This window comes from Passer montanus, unplaced genomic scaffold (genome assembly GCF_014805655.1).
Source record: "Passer montanus isolate IOZ18808 unplaced genomic scaffold, ASM1480565v1 scaffold37, whole genome shotgun sequence".
NCBI lineage: Eukaryota > Metazoa > Chordata > Aves > Passeriformes > Passeridae > Passer > Passer montanus.
The window spans coordinates 866,138-879,021 of NW_024368485.1; the positions used below are offsets into that span (position 1 = coordinate 866,138).

At 50.1% G+C, this 12,884-nt stretch overlaps 1 protein-coding gene across 4 annotated transcripts in view; it reads right to left on the reverse strand.

Moving 5' to 3' along the window:
• Positions 1–1,358: 1,358 nt before the first annotated feature.
• The window catches only part of STUM (stum, mechanosensory transduction mediator homolog), a 49,031-nt gene continuing 37,505 nt past the window's right edge, over positions 1,359–12,884 (reverse strand). Inside the window, exons 3-5 of one of the 4 annotated variants that reach the window (XM_039717063.1) lie at positions 11,324–11,332; positions 6,904–7,715; positions 1,359–3,417 (exon numbers count right to left, since the gene is read on the reverse strand). In XM_039717063.1, the coding sequence (XP_039572997.1) occupies positions 7,675–7,715; positions 11,324–11,332 (50 nt within the window). In that variant the 3' untranslated portion in view covers positions 1,359–3,417; positions 6,904–7,674. Of the gene's footprint in view, positions 3,418–6,903; positions 7,897–11,323; positions 11,333–12,884 lie in introns of all 4 variants that reach the window. The other 3 variants (XM_039717064.1, XM_039717065.1, XM_039717066.1) reach the window with 3 other exon arrangements.

Genomic DNA, 12,884 nt, shown 5'->3' on the forward strand with positions numbered 1-12,884 from the left:
ACACTGGTTGCTCTGGAGCATGCAGGAGGTCACAGCTGTCCCCATCACCCTGGGAGTGGTGTTGGTGCTGTGGCTGCAGCCCCGTGGGGCTCCCAGCAAGAGCTGCTGCAGGATTGGATGTATCCCAGAGGTGTGTGGCAGCTGTAAGGTGAGGTGGTTTGGGGAGGCTGCAAGTGGAGAGGGAGGGAATTGTCCCTGTTGTGTGGTGGTTGCTGGAAAGGGACTTTCCTTGGAGCCATCACTGTGTGCTGCACAGAGCGAGGGCTGGGCTGTGCTCTGAGGGCACCTGGGCTGGCTCTGCTCTTATGTTGGAGGTGAGCCAGTTCACCCCTGAAGTCAGGGTGAGGTGTGTGCTGGCTGTGGGCCTCCCTTGGGTGAGGAAGAGGTGGGTGCCCAGAAATGTGGCATGGAGGTTTTCCCTGTGTCTCATCTGTCTCCACCAAGCTCCAGTTTTTGACTTTGCTTTCGTGTGGTTTACTGCTGATTTTCCTCCTCCCCTTCTGAAATGGTTCCATTAGCAGGGTGCTAAAGAAATCTCTTTGAGATAATCATCCCAGATCTCTCTGGTGGGTTTGCCACGTGCTGGTGTGTCTGCAGGGGTGTATTAATAGTATCACACTACTATGTGTCAGTGTTCATCCCAAAGTGCTTCCCCTGCTGAGGGCTGAATAGAAACATACAGCAAGTGAAAGGAGATTCTGCCTCACCTCCCAGAGCCCTCAAAGCCATGGGGTGTGAGAAGACCCTTCCTGCTGGTTGTGCACCAACTCTGAGTTTGGTCCCCTGATCCAGCTGGGATCTCCCATGTGTTTCCCTGCCCACAGTGGCTTTGGGGAGGGAGCAGAGCAGGTGTTTTGTGGCATTCTACATCAATGACAAGCTGGCCCTTGCAGCAGAGCTGCCTTTCATGGGAAGGCTCTGCCACCTGCTCAGCTCTGCTCAGGTGTTTGCAGCCAAGCTCCTGACAGCACGTGGGCTGTTCTCTCACGGGGAGCAGGGATAATACACCTGGATTCATATTAAAATGTTAAAATTGTGAACAAAACCCCGTCAAGAAGGATTGCTGGTAGGTATGTGTACAGGGCAACACAGGGTGTCTTTTCCTCCTCCCTTGTCTCTGTTCCAGAGGTTCAGGTGAGGCTCCTCACCAGCCTTCTACTGCTCTGGAAGGTTCTGGTTGTGAATTCCTTAAGGAAGCCGTGCCCTGGCCCCTGCCTCCTCTCCTCAGAGGATGTGGGTGTGGGCTGGTGTCTGCTGGATGCTCTCCATCACCTCACTGGTGGGAGGAGAACGAGAACCCATTTGGAATCAGGGATGATGTGGTTTCTCCAGGTGACACAAAGAGACTCTGCATTTCATTCCAGCTGTCCAGCAATAGAATATATTTAACTTTAAAAAAAAATATCCACAGTATCAAAACACAAGAAGTCACAATCCAATACTCAGTGATACAAACAGGCACACAAATGGTCCTCTGCAACCCCTCAGTTTGGCCTCCAGTACGAAAAGGAAAGGTGGGCTCACCAGCAAGGTGCAAACGGCACAGGTGGGCAGGCCCCTGCTCCCTCCTTCCTAGGGTGGAAAATCTGAGCTATCCATGCATGGCCAGAACCACAGAGCACACAGACTAGAGCCAGCAATCCCCCTCCCAGCCTTGGAGCAGTGCCTGTGTGGGGTGGGATGGCTTGCTGGGTGTCTGGGGGAGCACTGCCATCACCTCCAGCAGTGCTGGGAGAGGTGAGCCCCTGTTTTGATCCCTAGCCAAAATGTGCCATTCCCTTTCACCTGCTTGTTGAAAGCATTCTCAGAGCTGGAACATGGATTGAGCTGCTCTGGCCTTTGCCATTCTTAGGGCCTGAACAAAACCTTCACTTCCCACTGCACCATTCCAGCAGTGGGGACAGCGTGTTGTTGCTTCCCTCTGGCCACTTGGGTGGGTGCAAGAGAAGCAGGACTTTACTTTTAGCCTGGCTTAGGTATTTTTACAGATGACAAGAGGAGGAAGGATGGGTTGTGGTTAGCATGAGCTCTGGTGGGATTCACTGTAATTAACCCTGCTTCAGATGGTGCCGCTGTGACCTGGGGTTTTGCACCATGCTGCTCCCACAGGGGGATGGGAATGCTGAGTGCCAGTTTGGGGGAAAAATTGCAGCACTGCTTCAAAGTGCATCGTGTGTGTGAGTGTGAAGCAAAGTCAGCTGGAAAACACAGGGCTGTGTTGCCACACCATGGTTAGCAAGTGTTTGGGGAAGACATGGCTTTTACCTGGGAGGAATGTCAGATCTAGCCAGGGTCACCTTGTACCTGGGGTTTAGATGCCAAGGAACTCTGGGTGGTGTCTTGCAGTGGATGCAGTTTGGGCTGGGTAGCAATAAAATGCATCCTGGCTGGAGTGTATGCATGTGTGTGAACTGCAGGGTCAGCCCAGAACAAGCAGGAGGCAAGGAATAAAACAGCCCTGTGGAGAATACTGGGACTGTGAGCTTCAGCTTCCTGCCCACACAGCTCAGCACAGCACTCCCAGCAAGGCTTAAGGGGCAATTTCCAGCACAACTGGAAGGACTTTAATAAAATGTGTGACAGTCAATGCACACAGGGAGGGACATGCAGCTTCATGTGTTGGGAAGCACAGGGTGTGGCACAGATGGGGTCCCCTCTCATGTCTAACTCTCCTGACCCGTGGCTGCCTGTGCCAGAGCTGCTCCCAGCACAAAGCCCCACTGACCTGCCCAGCTGTGAGCAACCCCAGACCCCTGCAGCAAGGATGGCCAACCAGGCAAAAGGCTGGGATGGTGGGGGTCACCTGCCAAGGCACCTTTTCCAGTCCTTAAATTGGATTGGGCAACACAAATGAACTTGGGAAAATTGTACTGTGCCCTGCGTTGCAATAGTTGGGCTGACTCAGGATGAAGCTGTTTTTTCACTGGGTTGGTTCCTACCTGGAACTGCTTTCCAATGAGTAGTAAATCAGTTGTTCAGCCCAGGTGGGTTCAAGTACCAAGAAGCTATTTCATTAAAGCCCTTTTTTGTTTTGGTTTTTGTTTGGGGTTGTTTTTGTTTTGGGTATTTTTTTGAGAAACCTGGTTTTCGCAATCAGAAAGGAGCAGCAGAGAATTCTGTTGCTGGCGGATGGGGGTGAAGCAACTGCATTTATTCTTCAATACCCACGATCACTCTTTAGCTGTAAAACTGTCATGTCAAACATCTACATTTACAAAGCAGGTGATGGTGCTGGGATAGCTGGGGGCCATACACTTCGACCAGAGGAGGGGCTCTGGCTGTGCCCTCTGGCTGTGCTGGTTTGCAGCTGCTCCCACAGGAGGGACGGGAGTTATCCAGCCCCCTGGAGGTGGAGGTGTTGTCCCGTCTGCAGTGCTTCGGAAGGAGGTGTGAAAGCGCTGGGTGGTTTATTTTACCCTAAAGAGAAAGAAAGTAATTGTTGATAGGGGAAAGCTCCAGATTTTCACTTGTGTTTTCACAGCATGGCTCTTCTTGTCAGTGCCTGGATTGTGGGCAGCAGACACGCACCTCCAGATGCTGCCAGCTGCCCACAGAACTCTGACCTCTTGTGAGAGGAGCAAAACCAAGTCATAGTGGAGGATGCAGTACTAAAGATGGGAAGAGCAGAACCCCGTGGTGAGCCTGAAGCCAAGATGAAGCCAATCTCACCATTGCCTGAGAGCAGGCTGCTGCTCCCACCTGGGCTGGGGGGAGCTTGGCAGTGCCAGTTTTATTCAGGGCTATTGGAAAAAGCAGAGGGATTTATCATTTTTATTACTACTACAGGACAACCTTGGGCAAAATGCAATTTGATGCTTGCTGCCTGGTAGCAAGGCCACTATAAAGTGGCTCCTGTCCTAAAGCTGAGAGTGGGGAACTGTCTGCTTCTAATTAAAATCAATTAAGCAAATCACCACAATAGGCAAAAATAAGGCTTTTTGTCCTGGGTGACATTTGACAGATTTCAGTGCCTCTGAAGTGTGCATTGAGTGTTTTCTTGGCTTCACCAATTCAATAAGAAGGTCAAGGATAAGAAAAAGGTCTGAAAGTAAATTATAAATTCCACACCTCATCTGTGCAGTGCTCAGACTCCTTCATGCAATAAATACAGGCAGCACCCAGATCAAACCAAAGTGATGCTCTCAGAGACCTGCAGCCATCCCAGGGAGGGCAGCATTTCCATTCAATCCCTTCCCAGCCAGTCCAATTCTCCCATCCTCACTAGAGCACAGAGACAGACAGCACCAAGTGTGGCCCAGAAGTTCAGCAAAACCCTGTTGGTGATGCTGATGAGGAGCTTATTCTGTCCCTTTTTGTTCCCAGGGGACCTTTTGTGCAGGTGCTGGGTCTCTGGGATGGGGCATCTGCTGCTGATCTGATATCTGATGCCACGTGACTTTTGGCACTTTAGGCCCAGTGAAAATGTCAGCTTGTTTATTCCTCCCCTACCTTGTGCTGCCTGTCCACTACACATTTAAATCCACAACCCAGCTTTACAGGCACCAGAAGAAGTTGTCTTAGGCCACAATTGCTGCTCCTGTTCCAAAGGTTTTGCCTGGTTCCTTTTATCCATGGCCTGTTATCCATGTCTGCAGGGGCTCCTGCACACCCATCCTGGCACCACAGCACAACTAACTTGATGCTTAGGCAGTGTTTGGTGTTTGCACTTGGCCCAGCCATTCTGGTTTGGCAAAGGTGAGGGGGAACCATTGCTCTTTGGCATTGCACATGCTGCAGCTGAGCAGGCAAGTGGTTTGGGTGGCTTCAGGGCCAGTTATAGACCTCAAGAAAAGAGTTCTCACTGATGACAGCAGCAGCTTGTGAAGGTGTTTTCCAGATGTGCTACAGATTCCCCATTTGCTACTGGTTAGGATCCTATTTATTCCTTTTTTTCTCAGGTGGGAAATGGAGGAGCAGAGATGGTCTGTCTCACAGGAAATGCTCAGTTCTGTAACACCTGTACAGCCCAGCAAGCCACAGAGCTGCAGATGCACAGCACAGGCCACTCCCTGAACCAGTCCCTTTGGTAGAAATGGACAAAGACACTTGAAATTGCTGAATGTTGTGAGCAGAAATCCTTTTGGCCATCACCGTGGCAGTGGTACTCTTGAGGAGCTCATCCACTGGCTTTAGTGCAGGTCCCAGGTGGCTCTTGGCTTTTCACCACTGACCTGCTTGGTTGGTTTTCTCCAGCTGCTGCTGTGCCCCACGCCTCTCCCTGGCAAAGCAAGGTAACTGTGGCTGGCTGCAGCCTGGCATCCTGGCAGGATAACCAGGCTGCTTTTCCTCTGGAGCACTTCCAGCCCTGGGCTAACAAGAAGCACCCTGAGAAGCACCAACTGGTACTTGTCTTCCAAGAAAACCTTTGCTCCTCTGCTGCCTGTGTTGTGTGGCTTGTGTTGCTCTAAAAACTGATGGTTTCATCTCTTTTCCTCTAAAATGACAAATGCAAAGTCTTCCTGTCTGCACCATGTCATGATTTTCACTTTTTATGCAGTTGCTGAAAAAGTGGAGTTCAGCATCCCTGTTTGGATACAGGGTAGTGACTAAATACCTGTTTCTGCCTGTCCAGCATGGCAGTACAAGCAACAGTTTAGGGTGTGAGGCAAGAAATGCAGCCTGAGTTATTCCTCTGCTTCTGCTATGGGTTTGCTGTCCTTTTTCCTCACTCTGTACTGTGAGCTATACAAATACACTGCCCTGCCTGAAGTCTGGCGTGGTAAAATGTACAATTAATTGTGTTACAAATTTGCCTCCTTGTTTATATATATATGTATTGTTGTTGTTGTTGTTTTTCCAATTAATACTGCTGAGAGCAGAAGAAATGCTTGAGCCAGCATCTTCACAATGAAAGCTGGTGCTCCCAAGGCTCCTAACTCTCTGCTTTTTCTCCTGTTCAGGCAGCCCAAAGCTTTTTATAGTGCCCAGCCATGAAAGGGTGACGTGAAAAAAAGTCTGTCATCCCTTCTGATGCCTGCATTGGATAAATGGGCATAGTTTGGAGGGATCCTGTCCCACCACAAGTTAGTTGGGACTGTGGATGCTGCTTTATCCTCAGCCCTGAAGAAGGATCTCCTGAGCTGGGATAGCAAAGAGGTACTGATGCCTGCATTCCACAGGCTGTGGGCTCACAGCAGTGTGGGCATTGGGCAGGGAGGAAACTTTCTGGGAAGAGAGGTGTTGCATTAAATCCAGACAGTGCCCAGGCATCAGGAGAACAGCAGGGGCTGTGGGGAGGCTAAGCCAGAGGTTTGCACCAAAACACCAAAGGAGCTTCCTACCCCAGCAGCTCTCTGTGGATCACTGACAGGTGCCCTGCCCAGCACAGGGCTCTCCTCCACCCTTGCTGGGCAGCTCAGGGCACTTGCTGCTTTTTGACACCCCAGCTCTCTTTACAACAGGAAATATTTTAGCTGACAGGACCTGTACTGCATGAAAAATAAAAACTTTTGTTAAAAGGAGACCATCATACCAGGAGAGGCTGGACACTTGCAGGGCAGTGGGGTTTGCTGCCATCCCTTTCCCACCATGTGCCTCCTGGCAGGAGCAGTGGGCTGGGAGTGGGTCTCAGCTCTGCCACGCTTGGCAGAGGGTTTGTGTGAAACTCCTCTGGCTGGAAGGGCCCTCCCTGCATGTGAGCAGCCTGGCTTTGCCCTCTTTCAGCAGGGCTCCTCCTGCCATCTTTTTGGAGAGGAAGAGCATCCAGGTGCTGGCCCCAAGCCGAGCTCCTCTCACCCTGCTGCGGTCAGAGGGATCATTCCACCTGCAGCCACTGCAACTCTGCACATGGTGTTCAAACAATGAAATCACAGCTCCCCTGTTTGGCCACGGGCCTTCCAAGCACAACAGCTCCCAAGCACCTGTCTAGTACCTGGTGGAGATCCTGGAATTTTGGATACTTACCTGGGGAATCAGAGCTGGGATGCTGCTTCAGCCAGGAGCACTCGTCATGCTCCAAGGGGGTCCGTTTCCAAAGTATGGAGACACTGCCAGCAAGTCCCTTTCAGGGACAGGAAATGTTCTTTGTCTCCCCCAGTATCGTTTTATATGAGAGGCTTGGGCAGTACTTGCTGCCCTAGAGGCAAGGTGCTGCAGGACACCAGTGCTGTGCTAGGAAAAGTGTCCCCTGGGCTGGTGGGAGCTCTGGGCTTTGCGTGGTGGCAGCGGGTGGAAGCAGGGCATGGCCCCGGTCACTTCAGCGGTACAATACAATTTACAGCAAGCACGTTTCTCAAGACATCTGCAGGGACAGAGCTTCAGTGAACACCATATCTACACAGGCAGCAGAGGGGGCTGGGTTGGACCCTCCACTACTGCAGAGCAGTCACGGATGGAATCTCAGGGCAGGAAGAAAGTACCACTGGTTTTCTTTTACATCCTGTACGTGTATCTATGAACAGCTCCTTGGCATTTGGTGTTCACAGCCAGCATCCTTTAACAGCGAGCATAAAAAGGAGGCAAAACATCTTCAGCGACCTCCCCCTGGGAGCAGAGGGAAGGCAGGATCTCCCCCTCCCTTGGTTCAGCTGCCTGCCCAGGTGCCACCTTTGCCAAGGGCGTTTCCTTGTCCTGGCACCCTCGTCCTGCTGTCCTCCTCGTGGGCCGCCCACCTCCTGGTGGCCGGGACCAGTCCAAGGCCAGCCGTGCTTGCCTCATCTCCGCTGCTCGGGGCCGTCAGTGCAGGTCTGCGCCGGCTGCTCTGCATCTCCGCTCCGCTGGACGGGCACGAGGACCGGGCAGACACAGCGAGACAAAACAAAGGGGACAAGAAGAGAGACAAAGGGTAATCAAAAGGTCCGTGGCCCACGGCTGCCAAAGGAAATCTCTCGCCGTGTTTCTCTGACCATACTTGTCCCAGCCACTACAGCTGCTGTGGGATCCCCTGCTCCTTGTAGCCTGTGAGGAGGGAGGGGAAGGGAACATGATTAGAGTTAATTCCAAATGAGGACCCTCGGTGAGGCTCAAGCAAGCCACGAGGAATGGCAAAAAACCCCAAAACTGTGGGAAATCAGGGGGGCTGCCACATTCTACCTCGTGGCCAGGCTGCCCAGGGCAGCCCCTGCCCTGCTTTAGCCAACAGCTGCCAGGTGCTTCCTCCTTCCTGGGCACAGCCATGTGGATGCTGGCAGCCAGCCCTGCTGCTCTGGCACCTGCCTGCCACCAGCCTGGCACAGGCACCTCTGCTTGAAGAGATTTGTCCTGGATTGTCAAGCAAATTGTATTCTGTTTGCCATCTATGGCAGTTGTCTTCTGTTCAGTGGCAAGTTCTCCTTATCTCTTCCACAACTATTCCTCCCTCCTGGGAGACATCTGCTGATAACGGGCTATTGAATGTCACTGCATGACTGATAAGAACTGCAGCATCCCACTGGGAGATGCTCCACCCAGAGGGAAGAGCCAAGCATTCCTACCCAGATATAATCTGGAGATTTTGGAACACCAGCACTGCTTTCTCCACTGGATTTTCCCAATGGAACAGCTGCTTTCTTCCACTGGATCTTCAGAGGAAGACTATACCCTTCTACAGGATTCCTGCTCCAACAGAGCCACACCTGACACTCCAGGAGGTCTGCAGCCACAATTCCAATTGGACTGCTACCAACACCCTGACCAACAGGGTGTCAGGTTGTGTTCTGACTCTGTCAGTGTTGTTTTAGTTTACTGCATTGTTTATTTTATTTTTTTAAATTTTCTTCATTGGTAAAGAACTGTTATTCCTGCTCCCATATTTTTTGCCTGAGAGCCCCTTAACTTAAAATTTATAGCAATTCAGAGGGGGGAGTTTACATTTTCCATTTCAGGGGAGGCTCCTACCTTCCTTAGCACACACCTGTCTTTCAAAACCAATACAAGATTGTAAGAGCACAGCAGGTACCAGTGGTCACCAATTCCAGCCCAATAACCTACAGTTTTTATGGAGTGTGTTTTCCTGCAGTGAAGGGGAAATGGATGCTCTTTTATCCTGCTCCAGAGGCACGGCTGTTCCTAAGCCCTGCCCTGGTAGGTCGTGCATCCCACACACCTCTCTCCTTGGGATCTACTTGTGCTTGAACCTCATCCTCCCAGAGCACTGCCAGGTAGGAGGAGTTTGGTTTCCTCTATCCATCTTTGTGTTCCCCTGCTGGCTTTTGCTGACAGCACTCCCCAGCAGCAACCAATTTGCACAGGTGAGCAAACACGTCTTGGAGGAGAAGAAGAATGCCTTGACTCACAGGATGAAGTGTCAAACACAGATCTTGGGATGCCTCTAATGATATCCTCACTGCCTGGTTCTGCACTTGCTTTACTCCAGCCCAGCAGAATTACAGCTGCTTTTGTTAGGGCACAGCAGCCATCCAGTGGGCCTGGAGGAAACCAATCTTTTCAGCAGCAAAACCAAGGAAACTGCCAGGATCCCTGTTCCTTCACACCCTTTCCTCTTCCTGTGGCCATGAGGTTGATGCACTTCCCAACCAAGACAGCAAAGCCCTTGGGGTCCCCACTGTGTGCAGCCACATGGATGTTCCAAGGGCTCAAACAGCCTGTTCTGCTGCTTGTCACAGCTCCGTGGGCTCCTGGGGCCCCAGACCATTTACTGTCCTGCACACAGGCTGCAAATCCCACGGGGGACAGCTTCATCCCCTGGCAGGGCTAGGGCAGGGAAGGGCAATAGCAGAGCCCCTGCAGCTCCTGTGCTAGTACAGAATGATGAGAAAAATACTGGATTTTTTAACACTTTCCTAAGCGGTTGCAATGAATGCGCCAGAAGTTTTCCTCACTTTCCTTTCAAGACTCTTTCCTTGTTATTCTGACTGTATCAATGCAAAAAAATCTTCTTATTAAAGAAGCAAACAGCCCTTACTTGCAGTGCCTGCCACAGTGAATATCTTTCAACTAAAAAACTTTTTTAAATCTGGAGGGTTTTTTTCTTAGCTTAACTAACATAAGTAGCCTGTCATTTTTATGTTTTGAATTTCAAAGAAGTCTGAAATTTTATATCTCAGAAGAATGCTTAACTTTTCAAACACTTTTCCATTTATGCTTTGTAATATTCTTTCTAACCCTTATGTTAGGCTTTTTAAAGTCCCTTACAAAAACTGAACATAAAATACCAGCAGGTGCCAGAACCCCTATCTTTAATGGACTTTTTGCTGAACTAAGAATTGACTCCAGCGAATGAACTTTGCTGTACTTTGGAAAAAACCCACACATTCTCCCAGGTTTGGCAGCCTGGATCTCCTGCTGCTAAACAAGCACAGGGGACAGAATAATGACACTTAACTGAATTTCTGCCTATTGTGTGCAGCTGAACAGAAAGACTCTCATCTCTTTCAAACAGCTTTTACTAGGGGGCAAAATGATGATTTCACATGCATTTATGTTTTAAGTGTGAGTCAGCTCTGAAGGCAAGGTGAGCTGGCTGGAAACTGTAATTTGGGCTTGTCTATGGCATTGGTTTAATTTGTTTAGTGAGCGGAGTTAAAAAAAAAACAAACAAATAATCCTATGGACCAGAAAAGTCAGGCCGCTCTTAAATCTTTAGCTAAAGTAAGAGTCGCCTACTTGTACAGCCATGCCTTTTATTGAGATATAAGGAAATTAAGATTGAGAAATCCTTTCAGTCTGGCTGTCACTGTTAAAACTGGCTGGAAGGAAGTTACAGCGGCCAAGCCTGTCTCTTCACATGACCATAAGCCAAAAAATGACCTGTCCTATGCTAAACTTGTTTATTACAACACTTCAGACTTATCAAATAGTTTATATGTGAAAATAGTTATTGCATTTCTTGCATAGGACTAGCTGTTCTGTATGAAGCAGCTTTACATTAATATGCCTGCAATAAAATTGAGGTGCAGTTTTGTAAAACAGACAGCTCTGGGTTCAGGATTAAGTGGGCTTGTGCACAAAGTCACTGATTTAATCGAGTTTACTTGAAATTGCACTTCTGTAAACCATTGCATGTAAGATTGAGGCAAAAGGAACCCAGCCTGTGCACAGGCTGTCCTTCTGGGGCTGGGTTCATGCTGAGGGTGGCTTCAGGATGCTCTCAATGCTGAAATTCCTGCTCTGCTCCAAGGGCGCCCTTGGGGCATCCCGAGGGGCATTTCAATGCCGTGTGAGGATTTTCAGCATCCCTGGGGCTGTGCAGCCACGGGACAGACACAGACACAGTCGGACACACACATGTAAAGGCACACGGCTGGACTTGGGCTGGGAGTGGGCAGCGCTGGCCAAAGTGAATTCCAGGTGTGCGGCCCCCACCGATGCTCGCTGCTCTCCATGGGAAACTGCCTTGGAATGTGAGGAGGAGGAGGAGGAGGAGGAAGAACAGAAACAAACTTACCTTGTGAGACTTTGATGGTGAACAAAAGGAGGCAAAGGAACATGAAAGAAAGAGAGAGGGAGAAATGTGACTGTAGATGATATATCTGAAACACATGGAGAACCAGAAGAGAATGAACAAACTGAGGCTGCAGAGTAAACAGAGAACAGCTGCTCTACCATCAGACATTCACACCAGGGCTAAACATTTCTTTAAATCCTTGTACTTGATGTGGATAATTTCATTTGGGACTCTTGTTTAAAGATGATGGGGGAATCCTCATTTGCTTTTTCAGCCCCAGGCAGAACAGGCTGGATGGGCTAACACCTCTGAGCAATGCTCCCAGAAACTCTCTCCTCTGTGCCACTGGCATTTCATGGGTTGGACTGAAGGGGAGCCGCTGAAGGAAGGCATCAAACAAGACACCACAGTGTACCAAAGGGCTCATGGCATACCATTCACAGTCCCAGAGTTGGGAAAACTACACCTGAAGAGTTTTTGGCAGCTTCCCTGCTCTGTTTGCTTGTGCCCACATGTAACTCACAACCACAGCATGCCTCAGCCTGTCTGGGTGCTGCAAACACTGGGGCTATTTAACATTTCTAAAATGTGTTAAGAACTTGCCCCACTGCTGCATTTGGTAGGAAACTGCAAAAAAGGGTATTTTTAACTACTTTCCTCAGGCCTAGTTTGGGGGACAGCCCTTTTTAGATGTTTTGTTTAAGTGTAGTAAGTCCAAGCAGGCAATTTGTCCTTGGAATTTTCTTTATCTCTCGAAGGGTTACTGGTTGGTTTGGGACTCCTGCTCCCCTTTCCTTCCCAGGAGAGCAGTGTTACCTGCCCCAGCAGGGCCCTGCAGAGCAGAGAGGCTCGGTGATGCTTTCCCTCAGAGCCCGAGCATATAGTGACTGTGCAATCATCTGCTGCTGCTTCTGGCAGGGTCTGAACAGAGTAATTAGCAAAGAAGTGACGAGGATGGCATGATTACAGGTGAGTTCTCACTGCTGGCTGGCCATCAGCCCCGAGAGGCAGCCGGAGTCTCCATCCAGTGAAGCCGAAGCGATGGTGCAGCCAAGCACATCATTCATTCAGAGGCCGAGAGGAGAGGGAGGGCTTCCTTCAGAAACCAGGCTTGACTTCTTGGCTGCATTCAGCAGAGGCAAAACAATGCCTGGACAAACAGTCCCTGACTTGTGTCCCCTGTGCCACGTCAGTGTGACATTACTATGTTATTTCTCTGTCAAGAAATAGCACACAACCTTTTCTACCCGGCTCTGAGCAGGCAGGGACTTCCTGGAAAGTTCATTCTCACAGTGGGCTGATGAAGATGTGGGCTGGGGACAAAGTGTGTCTGTAGCTGAGGGAGCTTTGCCTAGAAAGCCTTAGGAGGCTTGTTTTGCAGTTGGCTTTGGCCAGCTAATTAGCTGTGGTTTGCCTCAGCTCTGTGCATCGTCCCCACAGAGCTGGCGAGGGGTTCCAGGAGAACACACTGCAGCAGCAGTGCCCAGACATTTTTTGGCAGAAGAATTAAGTGCCCCCTAATTCTACCTTTGCCTTCAGAGAGCAGGTACAGCAGAGGATA